Source organism: Hemicordylus capensis, chromosome 1 (genome assembly GCF_027244095.1).
Source record: "Hemicordylus capensis ecotype Gifberg chromosome 1, rHemCap1.1.pri, whole genome shotgun sequence".
Taxonomy (NCBI): domain Eukaryota; kingdom Metazoa; phylum Chordata; class Lepidosauria; order Squamata; family Cordylidae; genus Hemicordylus; species Hemicordylus capensis.
The window spans coordinates 30,910,180-30,923,820 of record NC_069657.1 but is presented as its reverse complement, the minus strand read 5'-3'; the positions used below and the strand labels follow the sequence as shown (position 1 = coordinate 30,923,820).

The following is a 13,641-nucleotide window of genomic DNA, read 5'->3' as shown; positions in this document are numbered from 1 at the left end:
TTAGTGACAGACATCATGGTAGTGGTGGGGAAATGGGATTTTAAAAATCCCTTTTACAAGTAACATACTTAGAGGAAGGGGAGCGCTGCCGCACGGCACCCAGGAAGGCACCATGCAAGTGTGCGGTGCCTTCCCGGGATCCCCCCTCCCCGAGTGTGTCAGCCGCAGCCGACATACGATCAAAAGGATGAGGTTAATGGAGCGCTCGCAAAAACTAAAAACTGTTTTTAGTATTTGTTGTGAACTGGCCTGAGACCTTGGGTTAGGGCGGTATGAAAATATGCTAAATAAATACATACATAAATAAACACACAAACACATCTCATTTAGGGGTAGGGGTTATTAGGGGTTATTCACCGGGCTAGCCGGCAGAAAACCACTGGGCTCGAAGGTTCTCATGACTGCACGAAAGTGGGCTGGGCTATTCATGTGAATAGCTTTTTAGAAGAGAAACGGCTGCCTGGGGAAAATAAAGATTTTATTAAATAACTCTACCTCCGAATATGCTAATCCAGACACCACAATTAAATTTCTAGGTGCCAAGGCTCCTAGGCACCTGGGATTTATCAAGCCCTGTGTTAGAAGTACATCAGAGCATTTTCAATTCTGTTTGGAAATTCACAGACTTGCAGAGAAGATGCACCCCCACAAAGACAGCCTTGATTTAGTCAACACAACACAGTTTGATTCAACAGGCAATAGCAGAGCATAAATAGGTTCACCGTGTGCCTACAGGGCCAGCCCACCTGTCAGTAGATTCATTACAGCTGATTCACACTACCTTTATCTGAGGCCGTTTCAAACTGGGTTTAACTACTGCTCTCAATCCATTAGTTTGAATTGGCAGGTGAAGGCCAATCACTGTAATTCCCCCTCTGTGCACTCAGACTCCAGAACACCGTGAGAAAACTCAGCCAAGTAACAATGGGTCATGGACATTCTAGAGTCTTGGCATGCCCCAACAATAGCCACTTGACAGGTTTCTATGTCATGGTTCAAACTGAGATGACAACAGAACATAACCCTGTTTGAAACAAATGTAAAACCATTTTCACACGAGTACACAACATACAGAGATCACGTGAACCAGTCCTTGGCAGCAATGTAAGGATGAGGAATGGGTTAAATAGGTACTTCAGAATCAGAGCATGGGATCAATGGAGTATTTATTTTATTTTATTTATTTACGTATTTTTATACAGCCCAAAACTTATGTCTCTGGGCAGTTAGCATTTGAGAGGAGAAGATGTGAACTCCTCCCGCTTGAAGAGGGTGCCCCAATTCGAGAGGGCAAAGTCCCATTTTATTTGTTTATCATTCCGTTTTTATACTGCCTTTCATTATGCATCTCAAGGCAGTTTACAGAAGTTAAAATACCAAAAAAAAAAAATCCATACAAGTTGCATTAAAACCTTACAATCAGAGAAACAGTAAAAATCATAAAAGACCCAAAAAACACCACCATAAAAAAGGCAAACCAGAAGCAGGAGAGCTGAGAGATCTGGAAGCCTCTAAGGGGTAAAACCTGAACAAATAAAAGGGTCTTTAGTTGTTTTTTAAAAACAGCCACAAATGTCAAAGTGCGGACATTCACTGGGAGAGCATTCTAGAGTCTGAGGACAACAGCAGAGAAGGCCCTGTCTCATGCACACAACAATTTAGCCTCTCTCTATGTTGGCACACATAGCAAAGGCCCATCTGACGATCTCGTTGGGTGGGCAGAAGCCCTTGGGAGCAGGCAGTCCATCAGGTATCCAAGGCCCAAACCGCTAAGGGCTTTAAAGGTAATAACCAGCAGCACCTTGAATTGGATCCGGAAACAAATTGGCAACCAGTGCAGCTCTTTCAGAATAGGCGTAATATGCTCTGAGCATTTGGGCTTGTTTGGCTCATAATGGGTTCACAGCTCATACCCGGTACCCACCATTTGCAAGGGGTGGTTCACATGTTCCTGCAAGCCCAACTGTAAATGGATGACCGCTTCATGCAACTGGGGAGAGGCCTCATGGGGATTCTCCTAGGCTTTGCCAAGTTGCCATTTGCAGTTGGTGATCACAGATTTGCAAGCCCCATGATCTTTGATGGGAATGACATTTCTGCCTTCCACCACCTGTCCTGCTCTTCTATTGTCCTTGGTCTGTAACCCCTGCCTTCCCAAGCATACCCATGCAGGTCTGTTACCCCTGCCGTCCATGTTGCCTCTGCTTTGGGGTGGAGGAATGACAGGACGCGAGCAGAGGAAGCCAGGAGAACTGAGCTGCTTACATGTTCAAGTGAATCAATCAAGGCACCTATCAAAGTTCTTCAATGTTTGTCTTGAACACTTCAGGGACCAAATTGATTTTGGGGGTGATCAAACAGGTGATCACCCATTCCTGGTCAACAGTTAAATATGAAGAAAGACGAGGAAAAAGCTAACGTGCCTGTGCCTTTTTAATTTAGAAAAATGTTGGCTAAGAGGGGGGACCGGGTCTCATGATCAGTGAGACCCGGTTTGGGGCAGTAAGCGGGAAGGGAGCCCTGGGCGGCTGGATCAGCCGCCCACACGATGGCCGGCTCCATGACGGAGCCGGCGGGGAGTGGGGGGAGTGGAGGCCACACGGCCCCCGCAAGCCTGCGCGAGTGTGAAGGGCATATTACGGAGACCCCCGGAGCCGGGAGGCGGCTTTTTGCCTCCCGGTCGGGGGTCTACTCGCGAGTAGCCGTGGCGTGAAGCCACACCGTGGCTACTCACGATCCTAAAAAGCAGGTTTGCTGGAGCGCTCGCTCCGCAAACCTGCTTTTTATGAGGGGTTCTCGAGCGGGTTACCTGCTCAAGAACCACCGGGCTCGGCTGCGAGCCTGGTGGTTCTTACGATCAACAAAAATCGGGCTAGGAAAGCCTAGCCCGATTTTTGTTGATCGTGAGAATCGCCCCGGGATGTGATAAGAGGTTTCTAAAATTAAGCATGGTGTAAAGGAGTTATCTATGTGGTCGCTAAGAGTCAACACCAACTTGATGGCATTTAATCAATCAATCAATCAAAGGAAGCATATAAAAAGCAACATTTTCCCCCTTTGTAATACTAGAAACAAGGGTCATGCAAAGCAGTTAACTGCAATGAAATTAAGTGGACTTTGGTCATTGTAGATGTGGTTGATGGGAGCTGTTGTCTGACAACATCTGGCGATCCTAGACTGAGAACCCCAAGGCTATATGGAATCTCCAGATTCCTAGGCAAAATGCCACTGGATACCAGCTCACATGATGTGCAGCCTTACCTCAGCAGAATAGACTCACTGGGGATTCTGTGCAACTTAAAAGGCAGCCCCGATGGTGTAACACAATGGGAGTGTCTAGAAACCACTTCTGGGAAGCAGTGGAATCAACAGGAGTGCTGAGCGGCTGCCTGGGAGCAGTGTGTAGGCATTTCGCAGCAGCCTTGTTGTGCTACAGCTTCGGGACTGCCTTTGAAGTTGCGCAAAAGCCCCGATGGGTCCTTTCTGTCGAGGTAAGACTGTGCATCATATAAGCCACCATTTCCAATTGCAAGGGAGGGCTATTGCCTTCAAGGCCTGCTTGTGGACTTCCTAGAGTCATCCAGATGGTCAGTGTGTGAAACAGAAGGCCAGATGAGATAGACCTTCAGTCCAATACATCAGGACTCTTTTTATGTTCTAATGTTAAGAAACGAGAAATGAAGTGAAATGCAGGAGCAGCACAGGTTAGCAATGACCAGGATGGTTCAAAATCAAAGAGTAAGGTCTCAATGCTATCATTAAGACAAACCAATCAGCGAGCAGGTCAACATAGCTAAGCTTCCACCCCAAGAGGGGCTTGAGAAGAGTTCAAACACACACACACCCCTCACCCCACCTCCTGATCTGACTACTGGAATATACTTCTTCACTCAGCTACAGAATGAATTACAGAGCTAAAACGAAAGTGTCTTAAAGACTAACAGATTTAATGCTGTTTGTACCACAATATGCCAGTTTTGGCCTCTGTAGGCTCCATCCCTTAGAGTCAAAGAGAAAACACATTTGTGAAGGATGCTGCAATAGTGTACAGAGTGCTTCAATCTCTTTCCAAACATAACCCATGAATCACATTTTAGCTAACCCATGAAACACTTTTATGTTCTTCACTGGTTGCTAATGAAGCAGATTTGTAGATCTAGCCAAGTTAACAGCTGCTGCTATCCTCCTTTATCAGTTAAATATGTCTGCTTAACAAAACTAAATCCATCCAGAAACTTCTGGACCAGTCACTAGATTAAAAGCAGGAGTATATCTTGTTGGGGGCGGGGGAGAACCCTGATCAAGAATCTTCAAACCTTAGTAGGCAAAGTTAGGAATGCCTTAAAGAGGAGGATGCTTCCTTTGATCTTAAGTATTCTGATGGATGAGAGGAACAAGACACACTCAACCTTTTCACCTCAGCGGTCTTGCTCTTTCTTCCATCCCAGAAGAACAAAGTGACCTCCTGAACAGTAGTGTAGCTACATGGAGAATAATTTTGGGTAAAGAAAGAAACTATTTTATTAATATTTTTTGGACAGTGAGCCCAACTGAAGAGAAGAAATGTGTCCAAGCCAATTCACTCCTCACTATGTTCAATCCAGACATACCTTTCCTTTCGAGGGGAAAGAAAACTAGTTTTGCAAGTCTGAAGTAGATTGGCCGTGAATGGCACTAAGTAGCTGACTTCTCCCCATCCCCAACTGAGGCTACTGAGAAATCACTTTTGACCTGGGATTGGGAGCTGTTTGTGCTCCCAGTTTTCGGTTGTGTGGAAGCAAGGTAAGAGGAAAGCCTGGATAGAAGCGTGGAAGCAAGGTAGGAGAAAACTCCTACCTTGCTTCCATACAATCCCTTCTATCCAGGTTTTCCTCTTACCTTGCTTTCACACAACCGAAAACTTGCAGCACACACAGCTCCCAATCCCAGGTCGAACCCAGTTTTTGATTGTGTGAATGACCTCTTTATATTGCAAATTTATTTGCTATTCATTGTATTAAGAAAGCTGTACAGGGTCAAATGTTCATCGTTTCTGTTCAGCAGTTTCTTTTTTGAGCGTGATGAGATGTACTGGTTTGATTTTGGAGGGAAATGGAGGTTTGACTTTGGTCATGGTTTGAAAAATGGAGGGAAATTGAGTTATGCTGATAGTGAGGCTATCCCCACAACCAGGAGAAATCGGGCTAAGGGAGCCTAGCCCATTTTCTCCCAGTCGTGCGCTGCAATGGGAGCCATGCGCTCCACTAACCCCGTTTACCCGAACGTGAGACGCTGCAGCGCAACACCGCAGTGAGGCTCTGCATTGTGACGACTCTTGAGGAGACCCCTGCCGGGTGGCTAAAACAATCCTCTTGACCTCGGGGGTCTCACCAGGATGCCCCACGCACTTGTGCGGGGCATCCTGGAACTTTCGGGGGCTGGGCGGCCCCTTATCCCCGCCACCCCTACTAGCTCCGTGACGAAGCCGGTAATCATGAGGGCAGCCGATCCGGCGGCCCAGGGACGGCTCTCTGCCCGGTTAGGCTCTCCACCCTGCTCATGTGGAGAGCCTCCGTGTATTTTGAAAAAAATAGGAGGGACGTTTGTGTTTCTACAGGAAGCTGCTTTCAGCAGTTTTAGTACTGTTTGGAGAAGTGAAGTGCAAAGCTGAAGAGTCGCAGTGTAAGCCAAGAGTCCTGAAGAAAACTGGAGAAGGAGTTCAAGAAATACAGAACTGAAGAATTTCTGGCAGAGTCTGAGAGAGGATCAGAACTAGAGCTAAAAAGCACTAAGAGGTCACTGGCACTGGCAGAGAGTGAAATCTCTATGGAGAGCTGAAAACGCTCACCGACAAAAAGCAGCAGTCTAGGCTGTATCTCAGAACTGTGAAAAAGAACAGGACCTAAGGCTGAACGGGGAAAGGCAGGGGTTGCTGAAAGGCTGAAGTGATTGCAAGAGACACGAAGTTAGGGCACAATGCAAGTCAGGTCACTTGGATGCATTTTGATCACATTTCGTTTCTTCCTTATGCTCTTTTGGTTGATGGTTTTTTGTACTAAACCTTTAAAGTAACTATTGGTTTAAAGCAAACTAATTGCAAAGTAAAATTACTTGTTTATCTTTAAAGAAAAAATATGTAGCTTCTGTTTTCTCCTCCCCATGCCTAATGCCCTTACCACTCTACCAAAGTTTTAAAAAATGTAACAGATGTTTGGAAGGGTCTTGTAGACTCAGCCAAAGTAAACCAAAAGTCTACTTGGTGGCAGCGGTTAAACTTAAAAGATCACGGGGCTGGTTGCAGCACAGTGCGATTGGTCACACGCGCCTTCAAAGATTTGCTTCTTTTTTAATTATTAAAGATGATGAATGCACTCCTTAGTGCATGTACTTTCATACACTGCTTTTAAAAATAAACTAGATGCTCTGCCTGGAGCTTGCAGAGACAGGCAAGATTTGGCCTGGTGGTTGATTTGTCGGCATCCATATCTGTCAAAGTGCAAAGGTGAATGGAAGACTGGGTCACTCTATAGGGCTGTTCTCACAACCATTAACCAGCTTCATGAGCTGGGTGCTCTCTCAATATCTAGACATATGCAAGTTAAAAGCAAGATTGGAGGAGGGGAAGTGATAAAGTGCAAGGCGGGCACAAGCTCCAACAGCATCATTCTACCCAGCACTTTTACCCAACATATTACCAAGATATGAGGAAACTCTGCCAGAGCCTGCACCTGCTTCCCAAGCAATCACTTTCCACTCTCTCCAACCTAGCTTAACACACACATGACTGAAAACTGGGAGTGCACATAGCCCCTAAAGCTGGGTAGGATGCTAGTGCGACCTAGTTATAGTAATGGTCGTGAGATTAGCCCTTATGGCTAAGGGATGCACTAGGAAATATTATATGTGTCCTTTTCACTCTCAAATGTCTATTTAGGGAAATGGATTTGTAACCACTTGAAGCTCTTTTTGTATGTGTGACACAAACAAAATATTCTAAATTCACTGGTTAGAACTGACATCCCAATGAGGACAAACACCCAACCAAAAAACCCGTTGACTAACCATAAAAAAACCCCCACTGACTAACAGAACTAGATGGAATAGACCAGGGATTCTCAACGTTGGGTCCCCAGATGTTATTGGACTTCAACTCCCATAATCCCCAACCAAAGGCCACTGGGGCAGGGGATTATGGGAGTTGAAGTCCAATAACTTCTGGGGACCCAACATTGAGAATCCCTGGAATAGACTATAAGGCAGGCCTGCTCAACTTAGGCCCCCCCAGCTGTTTTTGGACTACAGCTCCCATAATCCCCAGCCACAATGGCCAATAGCCAGGGATTATGGGAGTTGTAGGCCAACATCTGCAGGAGGGCTGAAGTTGAGTAGCCCTGCATATGCTGTTGAGCCCTTTCTCACGACAACGTGACAGGGCTTGAGGGTGGGTGGCGGGGAAGGCAGCAGAAGTTCAACTTCCCTGCAGACAATCAGGGGGTGGGTTTGGACACACGGATCATGTGCCCAGACTGTCCACAGCAGCCACAGGCAGCATTGAGGTGTGGGGGTTGGGACATGTTATCCCGGCCCCCCAAAATCCCAAAATTGTGGGGGGATCTCCCCAGTGATGGGCAGGCGCCTGTCAGTGCTTCAGCACCGATGCTAACACATGGTCAGGTAAACGAAGTTAAGGGATCGCTTGCTTTGGTTCTGCACCATGAACTTTGGGTGCTTTTCATAAGCCTCCATAACAAGTAAGGTCCAGCTAGCACAGGCCACAAACACAACACCCTATGCAGAGGCAGCGAACACACAGGTTGGGAGAAGCCCACACAAAGCATTTCAGTACACAAATGGTTGCCGCTGAGAGCCAGTCAGCTCCCGGTGGTTCCCATGGGTAGCCAAGCCCAAGCCGGGTTTAGCTGCCCTAGCCCAGTCTTGGCTGCTCATGAGAACAGCCTCATTTTGTAGAGACTGTTATTACAGTTGTTCGGTTTATGGGCAAGCACTGAGGCTAAGTGGGACAATATTTAGCACAGGTCATGACTGAGCTCCAAGTCTGGAAGGTCACCAGACTGAATTTCAGATGCCCCACCAATCATCCATTTAAAGATTGTGAAGTTAAACATTTATGGGGAAATTAAACAAAGCATGCAAATATGCAATAAACTCTACATTTTTATAAAGGTCCCTAAAATTGATCTACACATGCTTTAGGAGTACCATGAAGAGACAATATGAGAAATGTATGGGGCAGGGGGAGGAAGCAAACTTTTTGTGTGTGTTTGCAAGAATGGTCTCTACCATTTGTACAACCCTTAGGATGTGCTTAACAGTTTTGAAAATTTTGCTTCTTGAGCAGATTGAGTAATTGAGCAGTACTTTAAACCAACTAGAAAAAGACCTTTTAGATTTGCATTTGTTTAACTGAAACTTAATAAAATGATATTATTTACTACAAATATCTATCTACCTATCTATCTATCTATCTATCCATCCCGTTTCTATAATTTATTTTATTTTATTTATTTATTTATTTATTTTTACATTTTTATACCGCCTTTCGTTAAAAGAAAACCCCAAGGCAGTTTACAAAAATTAAAACATACAATAAAAACAGTAAAAACATCAAGCTAAAAACATACATAAAAACAAGACAGCAGATAAAAAACACACAAGAACAGCAGTAAAAAACGATTATGTAAAAGCCTGGGTAAAAAGCCAAGTCTTTAAAAGCTTTCTAAAAGCTGTGATGGAGTCTGAGGAACGAATGGCCACCGGGAGAGCATTCCAGAGTCTAGGAGCAGCAACAGAGAAGGCCCTGTCCCGAGTGCATGACAGCCGGGCCTCCCTCATTGTCGGCACCCGGAGCAGGGCCCCCTCAGATGTCCTAGTCAAGTGGGCAGCAACCCTTGGGAGCAGGCGGTCCCTCAAATACCCCGGGCCCAAACAGTTTAGGGCTTTAAAGGTCAAAACCAGCACCTTGAATTGGACCCGGAAACAAACCGGCAGCCAGTGCAGCTCTTTCAAAATGGGGGTGATATGTTCCCAGCGGGCAGCTCTGGATAAAACACTCGCTGCCGCATTTTGCACTAGCTGCAGTTTCCGGATATTCTTCAAGGGCAGCCCCACGTCGAGCGCGTTACAGTAATCCAGCCGCGACGTGACTAAGGCATGGGTAACCGTGGCCAGATCTGCCTTCTCGAGAAATGCCTGACATATGCATCCCTAGGCAGTGTACATAAGTTAAAATACAATATAAAAACAAGATAAAATGATTAGCACAATTATGATATAAAAGCAATTAAAATTAATTAAAAGCCTGATAAAACAGGTGTATTATAAGGGTCTTTTAAAAAATAGTCAGATGGAGAAACTCTGATTTAACATGGCGTGCCTTCCAAAGCCCCGAGGCAGCCACAGAGAAGGTCCAGTCCTAAGTAGCCATCAAACGAGCCAGTGGTAGCCGTAACTGGACCTCCCCAGATGAATTTAATAGGAGGGAAGGTTCACGACAAAGGAGGCATTCTCTTAAGTACCCTGGACCCAAGCCGTTCAGAGCTTTATAGGTAATGACCAGCACACTGTAGTTTGTTGGGAAACATAGCAGCAGCCAATGCAGTTCTTTTAAGATCGGTGTTATGTGGTCTCTTTGGGTTATCCCAGCCTAGCTGCCACAAGCTGCAGTTTCTGTACAAGCTGCAGTTTCTGGACTGCACACAAAGGCAGCCCCACATAGAGTACATTACAGTAGTCAAGCCTGGAGGTTACCAGCATACGTACCACTGTTTTAAGATCATTACCTCCAGAAATGGGTGTAGCTGACATACTAACCAAAGCTGATAGAAAGTGCTCTGGCCAGTGCTTCTTGTATAAAAATAGCCTTTCTTGTTCTCCTGTATTAGAACAGTAAAGCCTAATTTAATTGAAAAATAACTTCACTACATGTTCTTTTATTCCCGGAGCCTGCCAAGCATAATTACACAAGCCATGAGTTGGCCCACTCGATTTTTTTAAAAAATATTCTTCATAGCCCCAAACATGGTGATGGCCCCTCCTATCCACCCAACCACCCCAAACACACAGTTTCAGCATTCTGCAGCGAGTTCATTTGGGGGTTAGGTGGAAAACTTGAGAATTAGATGATGCTGGAGTGGATGGGCTGGAGTAGACGGGTTCTTCTCATATTCTGGGGTGGAGTGAATGATGGTGGGGATGATAAAATCCAGTTTCCATGTCTACAGGTGGTGGGTTCCGCTCACATAATGCCTTATATTCTACTTCCTCCTCTGCCATAGAATGAATGAACTTTGCCAGCAGAAACAGGGCAAATGCTCCACTGGCTGGGGCTCAGTGGTAGAGCATCAGCTTTGCATGCAGAAGGTCCCAAGTTCACTCCCTGGCAGCATCTCCAGGTAGGGCTGGAAAAGATTCCTGCCTGAAACCCTGGAGAGCCACTGTCAGTAAGTAGAGACAATACTGAGCTTGTTGGACGAGGTCTGACTCAATATAAGGCGGCTTCATGTGCTCCTGTAGATGGCTAAATCCCCCACTAATCGAATCACACACACACACACACACACACACACACACACACACACACACACACACTCCTCTTCACCCCAGGCTCCAATTCATGGGCAGTATCACAACACCACACCACTTCCGTTCTCTCTTCCTACAACATCTGCAAGCGGATGTTGTAGCAGTGTAACAGCTGCCACTCGTGATCATGAAACAGTTTGGAGTTCATTTTGAATTTGGTTTTGCGCCATGAACTTTGGGTGCTTTTCATAAGCCTCCATTACAAGTTAGGTCCAGCTAGCACAGGCCACAAAACCAACACACTAGGCAGAGGCAGCGGGCACACATGTTAAATACACAGGTTGGGAGAAGCCCACACCAAGCATTTCGGTACACAGATGTTAGGCAGATACTTCATTTTCTCTCCCAGAGATAGTCCCCTTATGCCTTAAAGGGCCTAAGGCCTCCAGAGGGCCCGACTGTAGAGCTGCCAGGTCCAGATGGTGAAAAATGTAGATATCCATCAGCAAAAAAGAAAGAAAGAAATGGAAACAGAGGATGCTTTTCACACACACAGACACACAGACACACACCCCTCTCCAAAAAGTCTCCACTGCATAGAATTAGCATATTTATATTGGTATTCTATACAGGAGGACCTCATTACTTGCAGGGGTTCCATTCCTCGCCTACTACCTCAAGTAATGGAACTGTGAGTAACGAGGCATTATTCCTATGGGGAAAGGGGAGCTAGGTTCCAGGCTGGAGGGAAAATGGCAAAAAATGGCAGAAAAAAACTTTCTTTGGCATGCTCTGCAGTGTCTCCATATGTCCAGGAATACCCCATGTCCCCTGGAATGCCCCCCAAAAGGACGCAATGCCCCCCAAAACTGCAAAAAAATCATGGGAGAAAGTCCGGGTTTTTTAAAGGAATGAGCCACAAAATGGCTCCTCCTGCCACAAAATGGCAGGCAGAAGTGACCTCCACAGTCACTTTCGGCCCTCTAGGAACCACAGATACATGCATGGGCTTTAATCCTTTCATATCCATGGATACTGGAAACGAATAGTGGTTCCGTGAATAAAAAGGCCCTAAAGGAAAGGAAAGGTCGTGCCGTTGAGTTGGTGTTGACTCCTGGTGATCACAGAGCCATGTGGTTTTCTTGGTAGAATACAGGAGGGGTTTGCCATTGCCATCTCCCGCGCACTATGAGATGATACCTTTCAGCATCTTCCTATATCACTGCTGCCCAATACAGGTGTTTCCCATAGTCTGGGAAACACCCCAGTGGGGATTCGAACCAACAGCCTCCTGCTCTTGAGGCAGGTTACTTCCCCGCTGCACCATTAGGTGGCATAACAAGGCCCTGCTGTATGCATATTGATACAAATTGGATAATTTGAGAATAAATACAGCTCACCACTGTGAAGCTGATGGCCAGGTGAACTGTAGGTCTGCTCAATCTGCTGTCTAGGGGCAGAGTTCTCAAGGCCCCTGCTTCTTAACGGTAAAATCATCTCCTGATGAGGTTCACCCCACACAGCCCTCTGTCCTCTTCACCCAGCCTGCCCTCCCCAGCCAGGCCAGCATCTTCACCTCTTGGTTCGAGGCAGGGTAGCCAGCTAGCTACCGAGCCAGCCTCTTGGCATGCCAGCACAGCGGTGCCTGCACAGTCTCCCACTCACCTGCTGTTCTCTACGACTACAGCATGTATAGACCACTTTTCAACAGAAGGTTTCACAGTGGTTTTCAAAAGATAAAGAAATACTAAGATGCCCCCCTGTCCCCAAAGGGCTCAGTCACAATCTAAAAAGAAACGCAAGGTAACACCAGCATCAGCCACTGAAGGGATGCTGTGCTGGGGTTGGATAGGGCCAGTTGCTCTCCCCATGATACAAAAGATTCACCACTTTTAAAAGGTGCCTTTTTAATCAGTTAGCAGGGGTAGCTGCTGAGTAAAGTTAGTTAGCTAGCTGCTGACTTCTCACTGCCACGGCCACCACCACCACATGAAGGAAGCAAGCTGCACCTGCTGGGCCCACTATCTGTGCTCCTGCATCATGTGACTCTGCAACCTGCCACTGAAGCAGAACCTCCCCTCCGGCTTCCCCATTGGATGGATGGTCAGTAGGAAGGGGAACGAGACGGAGGAAGAGAAGCTGCTCATGAGCGCAAAGGGTTCCGGGTGAACAAAATGTTCCAGCTGCTCCCCAGAACTTCAGTCACCACAACACATGCCAAAAATAGTTCTTTGGTCCTCAAAATAGTTGCATGTCCCATAGAGGTCCTAGTTGGCGACCCTAGCTGCCTGTCAGGAGGACTTTTCAAGGGATGTGCAGAATAGTACTACCACTCCAAGAGTGGAGGAGTTCAAAAGGCCTCATGTACATGGGGATTTGGATCCCAGTCACAGAGCTCAGCAAGGCTGCAGCAAATCAAAATGTCCAGCCTTCCAAAGGTCTCCAGAAGAGGTTTTTTTTCCACGCTAGAGCACTCACCCTGCAAAAATGGGAAATTTATATTTGCGTGTTTATATGGCATTTGCCTGGTACAAAGGAAATGGTTGTAGATTCACACACACAAGGAGAGCTGGTCTTTTGGTAGCAAGCCTGAATTGTCCCCTTTGCTAAGCAAGCTCTACCCTGGTTTGTACTTGAATGGGAGACTACATTTGAGCACTGTAAGATATTCCCCTCAAGGGATGGGGCCACTATGGGAAGAGCACCTGCATGCTTGCATGCAGCAGGTTCCAAGTTCCTTCCCTGGCATCTCCAGATAGAGCTGAGAGAGACTCTTGTCTGCAATGCTGGAGTAGCCGCTGCCAGTCTGCGTAGACAATACTGAGCTAGATGGACCAATGGTCTGACTCAGTAAAAGGCAGCTTCCTGTTCATTCCACTTTCTGTCTTCTGTCTGAATGCCTCTTCTAGTATCACGCCACAATATAGTCCCTTCTGATTTGAACAAATTGGTGGCACTGTCAATAATTGGTTTCACTCTTTCAGAAATACTGCTAATGTGGAGCAATCCTATTTTCTTCCCCACCATGCCCACCAGTTTGTTTGTTTTTTCAAATCCAGATGTCATTCTATTTCAGTTTTATTTTTGGACACTGTCGGCACACTGCATATCTTAAAGTCT

The 13,641-nt window shown here is 46.3% G+C and overlaps 1 protein-coding gene across 6 annotated transcripts in view; it reads right to left on the bottom strand.

Moving 5' to 3' along the window:
• The window catches only part of CLMN (calmin), a 140,287-nt gene that overhangs the window by 55,485 nt on the left and 71,161 nt on the right, over window positions 1–13,641 (bottom strand). The window contains exon 1 of one of the 6 annotated variants that reach the window (XM_053282142.1): window positions 782–910. The exons of 4 other annotated variants lie outside the window; for them this stretch is intronic. Coding sequence is in view for 1 of the 2 variants with exons in the window: in XM_053282133.1 (XP_053138108.1) it covers window positions 747–762 (16 nt within the window). In the remaining variant the exon portion in view is untranslated. Of the gene's footprint in view, window positions 1–746; window positions 911–13,641 lie in introns of those variants that run through there. One more of the 6 variants, XM_053282133.1, reaches the window with a different exon arrangement.